Source organism: Amphiura filiformis, chromosome 15, assembly GCF_039555335.1.
Source record: "Amphiura filiformis chromosome 15, Afil_fr2py, whole genome shotgun sequence".
Lineage (NCBI taxonomy): Eukaryota > Metazoa > Echinodermata > Ophiuroidea > Amphilepidida > Amphiuridae > Amphiura > Amphiura filiformis.
Window position 1 is genome coordinate 31,897,669 of NC_092642.1, and position 18,091 is coordinate 31,915,759.

The 18,091-nt window shown below is 36.7% G+C and overlaps 1 protein-coding gene across 3 annotated transcripts in view; it reads left to right on the forward strand.

Moving 5' to 3' along the window:
• LOC140171517 (uncharacterized) overlaps positions 1-18,091 on the forward strand; it is a 128,659-nt gene that overhangs the window by 71,445 nt on the left and 39,123 nt on the right. For all 3 annotated transcript variants that reach the window (XR_011861613.1, XM_072194783.1, XM_072194784.1), the window contains one exon: positions 1,969-2,117. Coding sequence is in view for 2 of the 3 variants with exons in the window: in XM_072194783.1 (XP_072050884.1) it covers positions 1,969-2,115 (147 nt within the window). In the remaining variant the exon portion in view is untranslated. The remainder of the gene's footprint in view (positions 1-1,968; positions 2,118-18,091) is intronic.

Genomic DNA, 18,091 nt, shown 5'->3' on the forward strand with positions numbered 1-18,091 from the left:
GCCTCAACTTGAGTGAAACGTGTAGTTTCTCCTTTTAGCTCAAATTTGGAAAAGTTTTGAATTTCTTAGTCGTACATACAGCCTATAATTTGGCTCAATTTTAGTTCACTACACCCAAACAAATATATTGGGCTATATTCCAGTTGAAAGCCACACTACCCCTGTGGAAATTTTTGGAAATATCTTCCACAAGGAGAGCATGTTTTTCAAATGTAATTGGTCAGGGTTAATCATTTTAAAACCCATACCCCCCCTGTATTATGGCTTTACCTATATCTTCCATAAGTATTTCAAATGGAAGTTACCCAAATGTCTATTCTATTTGAAACTCATACTCCCTCTGTGGAAGACTTTAGCTAGATCTTCCACAGGGGTAGTGTGGATTTTAAATGGAATAGCCAATAGGCCATTTGAAAGTTCAGTTCAAAAGCCCCTATTTGCCCCCAAATCTGAGTTCTCACATTTCCCACAGTTCAGTACACCAACCAAATTTTAGGTCAAGTGCCCCCCCAAGATCGCAATAGTTGGAGAAAGCTTGTAGTTGCCTGCTCTGCAGCCGACTGATGTTGATGATGATGATGATGACCCCCCTAGCTAGTCCTGACACCTTACTGGGATTGTCAAAGGTTAACATTAGCATTACATGGATAGGTTGAGGGTACAGGGTTATTTTAGGATAAAAAAGATATACTGAAAATAGAAAATTAAAAAAAAAATTGTACAAAAATATTTGAATAATTACAAAAAAAATTAAAATAAATAACAAGAACAGGCAGCTCCAAGTGAAATCACCCAAGGTAGGTATTGCGTGACATCTGAGAACCGCAAAATATCTAGTTTTTAGAAATATTTTATAGAAATCGTCAATATCTCACCATTTGTTTGCTGAATGAATATCTTAACTACACTGCCAATTGTCAACTTCATGATGACATTCAGCCAAAGATACGGTATGAATTTTCAGGATGTTAATTAATATATCAGATGAAATAATAAATTAAAAATTAGACCGACCAAATGACCCTCCTGATTTTTCCCACTTGAGAGCAACACAAAACACAATTTTTGGCCAAAGGTATTTATCATATCCCAATTTTACTTTAAACCAATCATGCCAATCCTACTTGTGAAACATATTACAACAGAAATCTTGTCATTCTCAGCACCACTTCAAATTTCTTATGCTGCTAGGAGTCACAGCAGCTGAAGGGAGTATCCCATTATGCTTTGCGGTACCATAATACTGCAACTTTAAATAACTCGCTTAAATCAGGGAAACTTGGACTTTTGTTTGCAAAAATATGACCCCTGAAGTATTGTGAAACTATCCATAGCTCTCAATATCTAAGCGGCTCTTGTTTATATTTTGTATACATTTGCTATGGGGCATGCAGATATACTGCAATGCATGATGGGATACTCCTTTCAGCTGCTGTGGCTAGGAGTATACCTAAATTAAATATTTCAAAAGTACAAATTAATTAATTCATCATGTAAACATTTTTTTATATCCCAGTCATTATAATTACCAACTTACAAACATACCGAAGCAAGCCATTATGTTCATACACTGCATATAAAATGACTATTGCACAATTAATTGAAAAAATTGAAAATCATAGCTAAGAACCACCGTACCAATTTAATTTTGGGAGTCGCATGTACATGCACTACCCTTAATTGCAATAATTTAGTTTATACAACTCTATATACCTCGAGCTAACATATATCTCATATCTTAATCGGTTATCACATTATCCTCGCTTACACAAACCAAAAACCAATCCACAATCTACTGCACATACAATTCACCCCTTGTGTATTATCTTCTTCGTCCCCTCGAAGCAATAGAAATTTAAATTTTTGTTGGAAATCAAGCTCCAGTTGAGCCAGTGCTAATTTCACTCTGTCACCAATGCGTGTGTGTAATATATTCTCTCTCTCTGTGATGCTCTCTGTACTATGCAGGTTAAACCTGACAATAAGAACACCGGTACACAGTGTGAAGACGTCCAACCAGTATCTGCATCAGTACCGTCCTCCTCCTCCTCGCCAAGCATACCACTGCTACGGCTTCATGCACGGATAAATGCCTTCAAGTGGATCTGCCTCTGAATGTAAGTAGTACGCTATGTGCCTTTTGGTGATCGTGTCGATCGTGGTGCTTTAAACATTGCCTCATGACCCATAAAAGACAAATTTTTGTTTTGAAATAACGTGTTATAGCTTTCCAAATGTTTTTGCATTTTCTGGGTTTGTCTGAATGCGTAATAACTCGTATGTTGTTTTTATCCCCAGGTAGTCTAGTAGTTTATCGATGCTGCTTTATTCCTTTTCTTTTACCGACCTACCTATGTATATACCTGAAAACCACCTTACGTTGTGTTTGGTGCCACCTCTTTCATTGTTGTTGTAGAAATAACATTGTAATTACCTCACGCAAGAAACTTGATACTATCGTTAGATTGGTAACTATTACAAGGATAGGGTTGTGCACAACTCGTTAAGTCTTGTCTTTGACAAAATATATGTGTAATCTTTTTCAGTTAAACTTCTATAAATATAATATGTTGTTATAAAATTTTAAGAGATAATTTGGTAATATGTATATTTTACTAGGTTTATAAAAATGGATGATAGGGAAATTTGGAGGATATCGTTTATCTTGATCCAAGTTTATTCTTTAGCAGAATATGTCAGCTTTTGTTAATTTGTCACACAGTTGTGGCAAATGGGCTATTCCATTTAAAATCCACACTACCCCTGTGGAAGATTTGTGAAATATTTAACACAGAGGGAGTATGTTTTTCAAATGTAATTGGTCAGGGTTAATCATTTTGAAACCCATACTCACTCTTCTTGAAAATATTCATCAGGACTGTTCATGATAAACTGATATTTGTAATTTCATACAACTAGCTAGTCCAAATAAGTAAGTGGAAATATTTGGACTAGTTGTATGATATTACAAATACCAGTTTACCATACTCCCTCTGTATTATGGCTTTGCCTATATCTTCCTCAACTGGAGTGAGTATTTCAAATGGAAGTTACCAAAATGTCTATTCTATTTGAAGCTCATACTCCCTCTGTGGAAGACTTTAGCTAAATCTTCCACAGGGGTAGTATGAATTTTAAATGGAATAGCCCGATACATGGAAGTTTCTTTGTGTGAGCATTCATAATTATCATAATTATTTCAACACTTATGATTCATTGCATTGTATGATAAATCACTTAATGTTCATTTCAGTTACACTGTGAAGTCAAACATTTTTTTAAAAGTATACAGATTTAAATAATTTGCAAACATATTACACATTATGTACATGATGTGCATAATAAATATCTCAAACAGATTCATAATGAGAGTAAATTGCGCATTCCATTTCATTTGCAAAGGGAACCCGCATGCTTACACACACAATATCGGAATGCGCAAAAACGTCTGTTAATTTGCCAACGTCGTCATCAGGCACTAGTGACATATTTAGATCAGCGTTTTTGCTCGTTCAAATTATTCCAGTTTTCCGCATAGGGATACAGAGAGAGAGAGGATAAGGGGAGAGTATTTCAAATTCCTATTACTGCGCAGCTATAAATGTAATGACTCCAATATATTAGTATTACTGGAAACTAGCGATATATATATCTATCTATATATATGTGGCCCGAATGCCTAGAGCAGTATATGTGTAATGATGTGCAGTACAAACCAAGGTCATGATCTAGTTTATAGTATTACATATAGCTATGTTTGGATACTCTCTTTTGAACCTGAAGGGCATCAATATCAAGCACTGCACTTTTCTCGCAATCTCGTTAATAAGTTAATGGATATTTTTTTTAATGGCTGTTTATGTCGTATGTGTGATGGCAAAGTTATCAGGTGTGCCCTGCTCATTATCGTCATGTGCTTTTTCGAGAGATGAAAATAGCGTTGAATATTTGTTTTCCTTTTCCGTAATATCATATTATTGCTGCGGTATGTTGACTTCGAAAATAAAACATTCACTCGGTCGGACATCCGGGAACATTGTCCCCTTCGTCCCCTTTGCACAAGCGCGCGCATAGCAACCAGCTCGAGAAAGGGGAACTGCACATGCGCTGCACATGCGCACACTGGTTTTACAAGGCTATTTCCCCTTTGTGACGTCAGCCCGACCAAGAGAATGGAGGGGAGTGATAAAATACAAGCCACAATTTGAGAAAAAAAGCGTTTTTGCTGTGATGTAGCAATGGGCTATTCTTGTTGAAATCCATACACCCCTATGGAAGACATGATCTTAATTGTCCACACAGGGAGTGTGAATTTCAAATAGGTTTACCTAAATGGGTGACTCCTTTTGAAATGTACACCCCTCATATGTGGGAGATTAATAAGGGGGGTGTATGGATCTTAAATGTAATAGTCCAATGTTTATTATTGATCAAAATCACAGTGCATGTTTTTAAATCCATTTTACCTTATTTTTCCAAATTTCACATCACATTGTATTTCAAACTTCATTGCACCTCATAAAATCGTTATCATATATTTGTAAGTGAGGAAACGGCAAGGCACAGACTGCACACATAACATCGTATATTTTGATTAAATAAGACTAAAAAGCATGAAAATCAGCGGCACATTCATCTTTGATTTCGTCCTAATTTTTCCAATTCAAATTAAACTAGGGATGCCTGTGTTCGAACTTCACATTCAAACTAAAGGCATAAATGTACGATCGTTCTGAAATCGTTAAAAATGACCCTAATATTTTGGTATATTTTGAGGAAATTGTTATAAATTTTCACCTGTTTTGTGCAAAAACGGGATAATTGTGACTCAAAAATATGTCTTGAAAAAAATACCCTTTGTTATTTTTTTGGGTCAAGTTTACATTTAGAATGTCATTAAATGATACGATAATAATAATAAATAATAATAATAACGAGCAGTGCACAATATGCTCACGCCTCAAAGCGCAGGGCAAAAACTATAAACATTGAACAGTATGATTATTATAGGTCATGTACTGCATGCTGCACTTTTATTGGGGATAATATGCTTCTGGGAATCTGCTGACAAATTTGTGATAGTGAAACCTTGTAATTAAGTTTGGGATTTGATTATTTGGGATGCTTGATCAAAGTGAAATATCAAGACGGTCAAGCAGTAATGAGCAGTACCCGATGTTTGGAAATATTTGCTGACAAATTTTAATATTTTGACATTAACACTGTAGGAGTAAGTGTTTTTGGATAGTATCTTTGGATCTTTCACCAAAGGAAATATGAAAAACAGGGGTTCTCAACAGGCGGCCCGTGGGCCAAATCCGGCTGGGTAACCACATAAGAAACAGGGGGTTTATTTGGCCCTCATCAAGCATTTATAACATTTGAAATGTGTTTGGCTCCTTATGACACTGGCACAAAAACGGAGAGAACCCCTGATGAAGATGGCCATATATCATGCATATTGGATATTAATATGCTTTATTGTGGAAAGTTTTCAGAAGAGTCGTTTAGTTTATTTTGAGGTTAGTTGGAACTATATACCATCACTACAGGGACTGTCTTTTGGAATTTGCAGGAGAGCATTGAATAGCTCTTCTGGAGCATTCAAGGAGAGCTGTTTAGAGCATTTACAATAGAATGTATAGGAGGGATTGGTTATAAAGGAGAGCTAAAAATCACTCTTCTATATCAGATATAAGGAGAGCAGTAGTAGAGAGAGATTGCTATTGCTCTCTCAAAAGGCAATCCCTGCACTATTAACTAAAATGGTCTCATTTTCAAATGTTAAGTTCAGTGACCCCTAATACAACCACCATAGCTTAAACATTAATCTCATGTTGTGAAGTATGAGTTTTGGCCTCCATGTATTCAAAGTTTATTCTATGAGTGTACAAGCGTATTGAGGATGTTATTCCTCTGAAGATTTATTGTTTGTTGCTAGTGATGTTGTTCTCCTGACCCTCGGAACCAAGGGGGTGCCACAACATCTTCTTGTTTGACGTCATCTACATCTTTGACATCATCGGAGGTGTCTCAACAACATCACACTAGCAACAACAAATCTTCAGAGCAATAACATCTACTGATGACGCCGGTAAAAGTGACCCGGTGAAAGCGCTCCGGTGAGTGTACCAAATTTGAGTTGCGTAGAAGTATAATTTTGCTTTCTAAAATTGTAACATGTTTGTAGATACAGCATTTTTACTTGGTAGGGTTAGAGAGTGGCACGATGAGAATCCCGTTATCTGATGGTGGCAGCTAGCCAGCAGGTCATCCATGGGATGGGTGTGTTAGAGTCTATCTTCAGAAGGGGTTTCCTGTCAGATTCAGATGTTGACTTGGATTAGGAAACTACTTTGATAAGGGTCTCCAACCTAGTAGTAGGGAAACCTTTATTGATGTATTTGTTGCTTTTACTGATATATTTGTTGCTTCTAGTTTTAACACAACCACAATAAGGCGACAAAATAAACACCCTGTGCTATGGGTAGACGCCAGTCCCCCCTCAATCGCGACTCGTCACTCTGCGTCTCGATGTTACGGCTTCACCGCTTGTCCTTCCTCAATCGCGAGTAGTCTTTGACAAAGTCTTAGTCACTCAGTGGTTTTAGAATCATCCTTCAGTAGATTGTCTCCTTGGAAACGGTGTGCACACCAATCTTCAGAAGATGCTTCTTTTCCTGTAAGATGTCATGTTGAATTATCTATCAACTTTGGAATAAGATTACCACCCTGATCAAAATATGAATATTTAGACACTGACAATGTTCTGCTAACTTGTATGTACCTTGAATCTGATTTAATTTTTTTAGTGCAAGCATTAGCAGCTGAAATCTTGGAGATGACGCTGATGAAACTTCGTGCATGCACAAGTGATCTGGTGAAGTGGGTCGCTGTAGATAGCTATTCGGGGCATTTTTACAGGATAGGCAAGTGTAGCCAACAATCTGGCTTATTACCCTGATTGGAACGGACTCAACAAGGTCTTTATCATAGGTCATCTGCCCTGCCTTTTCTAGTTGAGCCACAGGGAGAGCAGTTTTTGGTGGAGATTTGAAGCCAGGACCTCTCTCTCCATGGTTAGTCCGCATTGGATTTTTAAATCTTTGCAAGCTCAAAGACACTTTACCCCAAACAAAACTGATCAATTGAGCAAAAAGTACAGGGGAGAATTGAAAGGACAGCGTTTGTCCCTATGGAAAACGATAGCAAACATATCAAACTATTTATATACTGGGCATTACAAAATATCATGAGAATAGGACATGTAGGTATGCAATGGATCTGGGCATTTATTGTGCCCATTCATATCTTCATTTGTCAATAGTTGTATCATCAACATTCTCAAAAACTATATGAAGGATACGAAGTGAAGTTTTGCACAATGCATCAAACCTATCAACAGCAATGAACATCCGTGCTATGGAGTAATTATCATAGATCACATAGTCACTGAGTACATTGTATTAAAGGATTCTGACTTAATTCTGTAAACCAGTTACACATGTGTGTGACATTTTGTACTTAGAGCAGCGTGTCCCTTGAGTCGTGTGTTTGTGGTTCTAATTGGTACCAATTTTGTCTTCTTCCATCAGGAATGAATTAGCGAGATGGGAAATAAAGACTTCAAATGATTCAGAAGACAAAAATTGTAACTATATACCGTATTGTTAATATTAAATACTTCCCATCTAATGAATGCCCCCTCCAAAATTTCCATGCCATATCGTGTGAGTAAGCTTAAAACTTGCATCAGTCATATCGGTGACGATTGCTAAATTGCATGGACAAAACCTATGCAGCGAGTGTGAATTTATAACGGGGTTACTTGAATGGGTGACTCCATTTTAAATCTACACCCCTTGTGTGGGTGATTAAGGTTGTGTCTTCCATAGGGGTGTATGTATTTCAAGTGGAATAGTTCATTAAGACTGCACAAAGTCAACGGTGTATATACCTTTGTGCCCAAGCGGCGCACATTTGGAATATTTCCATTCAAACATGAACTTTGACATGTGGGGATGAGATTGGAGATTCCACCAGCTGCCACTTTGGCACTGGTTGATACCCACTCATCTTGAGTAAATATATCATTGTTGAATCAATGGAGGCACATAATATGGGGAACTCTCCTGACTCCTTTGGTCCGAGACATGACATCTGTCCAGATGTGCTTTAAGGAGTTGTCCCCCTTTTCATTTGAGCCATAGAGTGCTGTTACCCAAGAGCTGCACTTTATTAATTGTTTGCTCCATATGAACTAGGCCATCAGATAAAAGACATGCAGATGTTCCTTTGAAATTCAGTTCAACCCTGTCCTCAATAGTATGGGATTAATTGATGTTCTTTTCACGTTACCCTAAATACATACGCACAATTCGTACATATGTCAAAATTTCTCAGAACTTTGAAATGTTCTATTTAGGTTTCAGTTTTGGTGCAATACTCAATTGGATCAATGCTTTTTGAAGTTGCCATTGATAAACAAAAGTACGACAGAAATTAATAAAGGAACTACCAGAATGAGCCTTGTCGTTGCCACTCGCATGTCGTTGCCATAGATATTTAGGTTTAGATAGATTGTTTAGGATGGTTGGTTTTTACCAGCTCCTGACAAACAATCTTGAGACTTTGCATGTATAAGGGCCTTCAGTTCATTGTAAAGTCCAGTAACATTGGTGAAAGGTATACATGCCGAGATATTGTGAATGAAATTGTTTGCTTGATGACTGTTCTAAGAATCGATCAATGAGCACATAAGTAGGTCAATTTGGTCCGTATAGCTCATGGCATTTCGTAATAAAGCTAAAGTAATAATACCTCAAGATAGTGTCCATTGACCCTATGTGTATCATAGTGCAATGTGTTAATACCGTTTTATGTTGAGTATGACTTCCTTGTCAACAGCAACAAAAAATAAGGAAGTCCCAAGATATATTATTCTAACACAAAAAGATCTTTTATGATCGGTGTTTAGCGTTGACTTTGGTGACAAAATGTCATGTGCTATGGGAGCCTGCAGGTTAGCGATTCATCAAGCCCACAATGGTTTTCACAGGCTTTTAGCAGGGGTGTGATTTTTCCCGATTTTAAAAGTCTCTCCCCACATTTTTTGATTTTTTTTTTTATTAAAAAAAAAAAATTATGATGGCAATTTGGTGCTTCAGGGAAGTGAGTTTTTGATGCAATGTGTATTAATGCTTTGAAATGTATTTTATGAAATCCATGCTCAGAATAGCTCTCTTGAGCCTTCAAATAGGCTAAAACCCAGATGCCTAAAACCCCTGGACCCCCCCCCCCCACCACCCCCACCGCTGTGAGTTGCAATGTTTCGGTCACAATTTTTCCATATTGCTTTGATAGTAACCAAATGGTTTCAGGATTTTTTTTGAAATCCTCAATCACACCCCTGTTTTAGCCCAAGGGCCCCACCTGATTTTGAACACCGTTTTTTGGTTCATTATAACTGCAGGGGTTAAGGGTCTTTAAGCATTATAAACTTGCAAATAAACTGGAAAGTATATGGGTCTCAACTACTGATCTCTGCATATACCCCTTTTATACTTTTGTTCTTGAAGTTGCCATAGGCAAATGAAAAGTATCTCAGAATGTCTCAAATGTTACTTATTTATTCTGAAAGACAAAATCTCACACAATCATGAGTATAAAGCATGAAGCATAATATGCATGCCACTGTGATACATTACTACCCTTCAATCCAATCTTTCATTTTATGGATCTTTAATTCCATTCTTAATAATATTGGCCCAGATATGTGTGAGAATGTCTCCAATCTTTCCGACTTGTTTAAATTCTAAAAATGCATTACCATGTTCAGCAATCATGAATTTGGATCAGGAAACCAGCTTTAATAGACCTTCACTTCAACCCAAATGCATTGAATTAATGTGCGCCAAGTTAATGTTGCCCTAGATAGATATGTGTAAAAATATCACAGAAATTATGCCAGCTTGTTTATTCTGAAATGCATAATCATGTGGAGCAGTCATGAGTGCTATAAGCTCTAAACCTTTGCATCCAGCGTGACATGTTTTATGCCACTCGGAAGCCAATGGGCTATTCCAGTTGAAATCCACACTACCCCTGTGGAAGATTTTGGAAATCAGAGGGAGTATGAATTTCAAAAGGAATTAGCACATTAGGCAGCTGCATTTGAATTTCATACACCCTTTGAGAACGATTCAACCTGAATCTTCCACAGAGGGAGGGTGAGTTTCAAATGGAGCTGCCTAATGTGCTAATTCCTTTTGAAATTTATACCCCCTCTGATTTCCAAAATCTTCCACAGGGGTAGTGTGGATTTCAAATGGAATAGCCCAATAGTATTATATGTGACATGATCGGATCCAATCAGACCAAAGTCGGCAATAATGGATTATTAAGATATAGGCACAAGTAAGGAGCAAAAAATAATAAAAAGCAAAAGAAAATTGACATATTAAAGTTCATTATTTTGCATCGAAGTGTGACAGCGACTTAGGGGTCTCAACATCAGCAGTACACTGGTACTGAGCAAGTTAGAAATGGTAAGAAATAAATTGTCAATATTTCCAACTATCATCTGAGTGGATGAGATTGTTTCACATATATTGGGCTATTCCATTGAAAATCCACACTCCCCCCTGTGTAAGATTTAGCTAAAGTCTTCCACAGAGGGAGTATAAGTTTTGAATATAATAGACAATTGGGAAACTTCCATTTGAAATACTCACTCCAGTTGTGGAAGATATAGGTAAAACCATTATGGGGGGTATGGGCTTCAAAATGATTAACTTTGAACAATTACATTTGAAAAACATACTCTCCTTGTGGAAGATATTTCCATCGGGAAAATAATATATCACATGATTACTACAATTTTAGATTACAAGGATCTTACTTGACACTGCTATAGAAAAATTAACAAATTTGTGTACATCATGGAACATTCAACTACGCTTGTTACTCCGCGACTAATCATGCTAATACACGAGCGTACAATGCTACTCTGCGTGTCCATATATGCGAGGTTATCTGCGTACAACAGCTTACTACGCACAGCCACGCAAAGAGCATGTTCCACGATGTACATGAATTAAATATTTTTTCTATAGTGTGTGAAGGTATGCAGATATATTTGATTTGGAAATGCCTCATATTAACATGGTACCATTAGTAATTCTGTTTTGAAATGAATTAACTAACAAAATTTGTTCTGTGCGTGTTTGTGGTTCAAAAATACATATAAAGGAGACAGAGATTCATGACATTATATTTAATAGAGCAGAGAGGTCTCTTTGAAGATGGTCAACTTGATACCGTGATACATGTGTTATGGGCATTTTTACCTGAAAAAGGAAACTAAGTTTGTCATCAAAGATCACTAGGATTACATAAGGATTAACTTCATTGGCAGGTGTTAACTGGGTATTAGGACAGTGGGTATGGTCAATTCTAACTAAATCTTGTTTTTTCTTTATGAAAGTTTAATAGTCGAAGAAGGCTGAAGACTTCCAATCCAAATCTGCTTTCTATATATAATTAATGTTAAAGTACATTTAATTAGTTTTTAAATGAATCTATTGGCATAGTTGTAAGTGAGTAAGACTATGACTGACAAAAAGGAAAGCATCTAGGAAAAAATGGCAAAGGCTTGATATCAGCCATACCATTATGTTGAACATAAATGCTGGGTATGTAATACATGTAGACCAGTTTAGTAATTCTTGGAATCCTTTTCATATTTAACCAAGAACACATCATCATCGATGTCCACATCGTGACTTTGCACTAGCAACCTGCAAGTCAAATGTGCACAGAGACAAATTGCCATCAACCCGAGATTAAACCAAATCTATGGGTGTTAATACCATAATAGCAATTAAATGGTCAGTCCTCCACAAAGTCGGCAAGATTCTTGGTCAGACCAGATTAGCACCATGCACATACAGTAAAACACAAAAGAAAAGTCTTTGTAGGTCAAATCCAACATTATATGTAGGACGTTTACGTACTTGCATTATTACTTTCAGTAAATAGAATACCAAGGATCAAATCTACTGCGATAAGGTGCTAACTACATCCAGGTGCTTTTTTTGTTCAAAAAAATTTGTATTACTAATTTTGCAATGCATATTTCTGTCTGCATTATTTTCCCCAACAAAGTACATGCTTACCTAATATATTCTTTACAGAAGTGGGAATACACAACATATTATTTTTTTCGACAAAAATAAACCTTTGAGATGCAAAATATGAATTTTTCAACTTTGCAGCGCAAGACTTTCACATCCTGTAGGGGGTATATAGACTAGGTAAGCGTTACTATCAAGGGAATCGTAATGACTGAACCAGGCTGACAGAATCGGCAATATTTCTCGTTGGCTTCAAACTCCGCTGTAATATTTTGATTCTTGAGGCAACCAAAAAAGATTAGATGTTACGCGTCGTCTTGCCTCGGAGGCTCGGAACTTTAAAAGTTTAGAGAGTTAACAACTTTTGTGAGAGCTGAGTGTAAAAGGCCTGTAGCTTGGTTGGATTATGGTAAGGAAATGTTTCTCTACGTGCTTTATGCAATTAGGCATTACTTAGTAGCAAGTGTAGAACTGTTTCATATTATGGGCCTCATGTAAATTTCAAATTCTCCTTTGTTATGTTTTCAACTTCTTACCAATGAAGTCTATGAGAAAAACATGCTTAGCTATGTTTGCCTGTGTACTAAATGATGTTTGTTTGTTTACTTTTCACACATTCTACTGTGTATGCACTTTTCAAAGGGGCAGCCTGCTTGAATGGCTCTTTTCAGAGCCACCAAATTATCAGTTGGAAAGGGGCACCTATTACGAATGGCACTTTCCAGAGCCACCAAATCAGCCTGCTCGTCTAGTTCCAAAATGGGATGTGGTGCAGTATCACTAAGAAGAAGGGAAGGGGCACCTATTACAAACAACTCTTTTCAGAGCCACCACCTATTAAGTAGATACGTGGCAATCTACTTTTTAGCTCTCCTTAATTGACCATTATCTCCTCACACTCTATTGCAAATGATCTAAACAGCCCTCCTTGAAGGCTCCAGACTATTTAATGCTCTCCTGCAAATTCCAAAAGACAGTGTCTGGAACGAGTGGACATTACTCTTACTATTTTCAATCCTTTGATGTTCCTAGCATATATGTTACACATAGTTCAACCTTTAATTGAAACTGTGAATGTCAAAGATAAACACTATACATATATTTTACCTCTTTTACAAATGTAATTATGATGTAATGCATTATATCTAACAACTAAACCTAGTTGATTCTTTAATTCAACCTTACTAGAGTGCAAAAACACATCATGTATTTTATACACCTTTACCAGTTCTTTACTTCTCTTACATTTTCATTCAATTTATCCAACGTACGGCACCGCCTTTAATTAGACCATTTCTAGAGTGGTGAAGATTAAAACATTCAGCCCGAGTCCCATCGGCAGTAATTGCTATTGACGCAAAAGCAATTAAAGTCACTTGGCGTGGTCAGCGTTAGTGACTTAGTAACATTAGAGGGATGAATCTGCTATGTGTGAGAAGAAGTTGCTTGTAAATTTAAAAGGAAACTGTCCAAAAAAGTTGGGTGTCATTTATGAAGGAGCTACTGGCATCGTTTTTGGTAGGTCTAGTGACTCTTCAGTCTGAATCTGTATCTAAGTTGGGCAGCATTCCCTGTAAGGATTTTTTTGCCCATTTATTGAGATTTTTAACCTAAGGCTTATTGTTAGAAATCTTAACTACATATGTTCCTTGATGCACACGACATGATATCCATCTTTGCTTTAAACATAAGATTGCAAAAATGAAACAATATATTTTGTACTGATATTGGGTGTCTTTGAAAGGTAGTGGTATACACTGGCACTATTCACTCTGACACCCTGCATGTAGTTTCCCACATCAATGCCATGTGTAGGTTGACTATTCGTAGACTGTAAAAATAACTATTACACTGATACTTATCAATGCGGGACACCCTGTATTTTATGTCCCACATGAATGCTACATGTATATTTGGTTGACTGTTACACCGATACTTATCATTCTGAGACACCCTATATGTTGTATCCCACATCAATGCCATGTGTACTCTAGGTTGACTATTCATAGACTGTAAAAAGAGCTATTACTCCTATACTTAGGGGCTGTGCAATAATTATGAGCCCTGGGGGAGGGTAAAATTGGGGGGGCAAGAAATTTTTGGCGAGCCGAAAGGGGGGGCAAGCAATTTTTGGCAAGCCGAGTGGGTGGGGGGCAAGCAATTTTTGGCAATCATTCACTAGGCGCCTTTTTAATAAAACGCTCTAAAAGGCTTAAGAAAACAGTACGGAAACGCTTAAATATGCAAATTTTCCTGCTCGCTGCGCTCGCAACAAACATATAGACCATTTAAAGTTTGCAAATTGGGATCCCAAAAATTTGGCATGTTCAAAGATTTTTTTATGGCCGAGAGGGGGGGGCAAGCGATTTTTGGCGGGCCGAGAGGGGGGGTGCGATTTTAGCGAGCCGTTTGAAATTTTACCCCGGGGCTAATAATTATTGCACAGCCCCTTATCATTCTGGGACACCCTGTATTTTATGTCCCACATCAATGCCATATTTAGGTTGACTATACACCAATGCTTATCATTCTGAGACACCCTGTATGTTGTGTCCCATATCAATGTCATATTTAGGTTGACTATTTTATTTATTTATTTATTTCAACTTTCTTTATACAGGGTAGCTCCTTCAGTGTAAAGGCACTGCTATTCTTAGAGGCCCTGTGACATACAGGGTGTAATTTACATTGATATTACATAAATATTACAAGAAAAATATACATGTACAATATACTAATGAAATTACAAGAATCAAGAAAATTAATACAAAAGTAAAAATCAATGAACAGTGGGGTTTGTGAGAGCTCTGGGGTTTGTGAGAGCTCTTTATCCACCTGCACTGCACTGATCATCCAGAGACATCCTGTATGTTGTGTCCTATATCAATGCCATATTCAGATTGACTATACACCAGTACCTATCATTCTGAAGAAACACCCTGTATGTTAAGTCCCACATTTAGACTGCTAGTCAAGACTGCCACTTAGTCATACATGTTGTGTTGGGATGCCGCAATGGGAGATCTACTAATAGGTGCACTAGACAAAACTTTTGACATAGATTATGACCAATTTATACAACTCTCTTGGTAGATAATGGAGGGTTGTCTAGATATAGTATGAAAAGTAGAGTAATTTTGATATATATAAATGCTAGCATTATTTTATGCCTTGCGGGTGTCAATGCTGTACAGGGATTCCCAAACTAGGACAACCCAATGACAACACATTTGACATTTTATTGAACTATTTTTCTTTAGATCAACATGGAACAGTTGTAGCGCAATTTGTACATATTCAATACTACCTATACATATCTAAAGGTGCCATCTCAGCTTCAAATCCTGGATAGCTAGTGAATTATTTCATTTGCTGTAATTTATTTATGTATGTTGAACAAAAACATTTCTCATGACTTGCATATTAATATTCAAATATACACACACCCTGGAACACAAACATTTTCTCATGCTGCATTAGTTTCATTTGTTTATCCCCCCCCCCCACTCTAAATGTAGACTCTGATGTTATGAGATATGGTTGGTCTTCATTGTCTGTCTGGAGGGAAAAAATTCGTTATCCACTGTACCTTTGTAAGATAATGAGTGATGAACTTGATAGGGCAATAGAGTACGATGAGTTATGGTGTTGTATACATTTGTGCTAGGTTTATTAGCCACTCAATATAATGTTGACTTGTCAAAATTGTTTTGAATGCCATATTAATTATGCACCTCTTCATTTGGCACAAGAGAGCAAGGTTTCACACTTGACTTCGTTAAAAGTACTACACATGAGTGCCCATACCGCGTACCGTTACCTTAAGATGTAAACAACCCCAGTGTTTTCCAGTTATTTGTGTAAATTCATAGTCATACCCCCATAAACAATCATGCACCAAAAATGATGCTAAATAGTCCCTAGGTGTTTTTATTTCTATGTCAAAAGCACCCAAATGACTACATTTGTACAGCTTAACACATTTATTTGTTCAACTTTATACCATTTTTGGAGTTGTCTTGAGCATGATTTCATAACAGCATCCTCCAACACATGACACTGGGATCCACAACAATCTCATCCATCAGTGCGCAGTTCTTTAACCCCAGTACATTTGCACATTCATTTAATGACCTTTGAAAATTTGGGTACTAAAACTCATACTCTGCAACTTGAGGTCAAATTTTGCACTATGATTGTTTAATGGAGGTTATTGAACTATGCCATTGGGATGAGGCCATTGTGGTCCATAGTGTGATTCATTTAATTTCTTAATCCTTGTCTGCTTAAACTTGACATCATCCATCATGCATTATTGACTTGGCAAGAAAACGCAGATGGGTACAACACCTACAGTCTGCCGGCGTAAATACCACATGGACATATAAACACTTTTAATTTACGCAGTTGTTTTCTTTTGCGAATAAAACTGAAGTAATTTTTGTTGTTAATAAATTTTCTTTGTGATTGTTTCATTTTTGTGCGGAGATACCCTGGGAGATACTTTTATGGCATTTAGCAATTCGAAGGCTCATGAAGGCCCACATTACAGAGACATTCAAATGTTTCATTTTCATACGGAGATACATTTGTGGCATTTAACAATTTGAAGGCTTGTTTAAAGGGGAATATTGGAATGTCATCTTTCCCTGGGAAAGATCTGACAGCAAGCCAGACCATGGCCAGAGTAGTTTCTTTCACCTTAAAGGCAAGGATAGTCTTGCAAATATGGGCTAGCTTTCCCCTAGGCCATCAGATATGTCATGAATTAGTAGGACTACAACACATTGGTACTCTACTGGTCAGTTTATACTCCTATTTCCACATCTGTAATTTTTATGTGCGCCTTTAAGGTTGGTCTTAACCCTGGAATTATGGAAACTTTCGGGCTTCATAACTGCTAAATTATTGGTCTAAAGAATATAAAAGTATACATTTTTAGAATGGAAATGACTTGATGAATTCATCTGTGAGGTCCAATTTGGGCCAAAATGAAAAAATGGTCCCTAGATATTTTTATCTAGTTTTTAAAAATTAATAAAGAAAATTTTTTGGCCAAACAATTTTTTTATTACGTTGCGCGAAAAAATTTGGGCCAAAAAAACCTGTTTTTTTGTGATTTTCTCCAAAATGAGCATTTTGGCCCAAATTAGACCTCACAGATGAATTCATCAAGTCATTTCCATTCTAAAAATGTATACTTTTATATTCTTTAGACCAATAATTTAGCAGTTATGAAGCCCGAAAGTTTCCATAATTCCAGGGTTCAGACCACCCTTAAGGTCCACATTAAAGGGACATTTAAGAATTTGAAGGCTCATTAAGGCCCACATTAAAGAGACATTCACAGATTCTGAGTTTTATATATTATACCCAAATTTTGCATAACCTCTTTATGTTAACTAGCAAGAGATACTTAAATGCTATTCTTTTGCATATTGTAGGCAATGGTTGGGTTTTCAGATGTAACACAAAGATCACTGGAAAGAATTATTTGTAAAGCAGTTTGCTCCTTAAAACATACTACTTGTTAACCAAGAAGCTATTTTAATTAATCATAATCATCTTTTTGCAGTCATTAATTTCAGGATGTGGTCTAATTAATATGCTCGCAAATTATGTGTGGTTACTTCTTAGGAATATAGATCTTTATAAATAATTATTATGATCAATGTCAACCTAAGGTCTCTGTGTAAAGGATATCCACCTTTTTGCTGTGAGGAAATGATCAAGAACAAATCAGAGGAAACATTGAATTGACGAGACTTAATTTTAGTACTTTATGTACTTTTGATGTACAACTGTGCGGATTAATTTATGTGCAACTGATGTCAGGGAGCTGTTCACTATAAAATACAGAAAAGTTTGACTCATAGGATGTACTTATTGGACTTGGTAAATATGAAATTATGATCTTCATGGCATTGTCTTTTTTAAAGACTGTTCTTGTTTTGTAT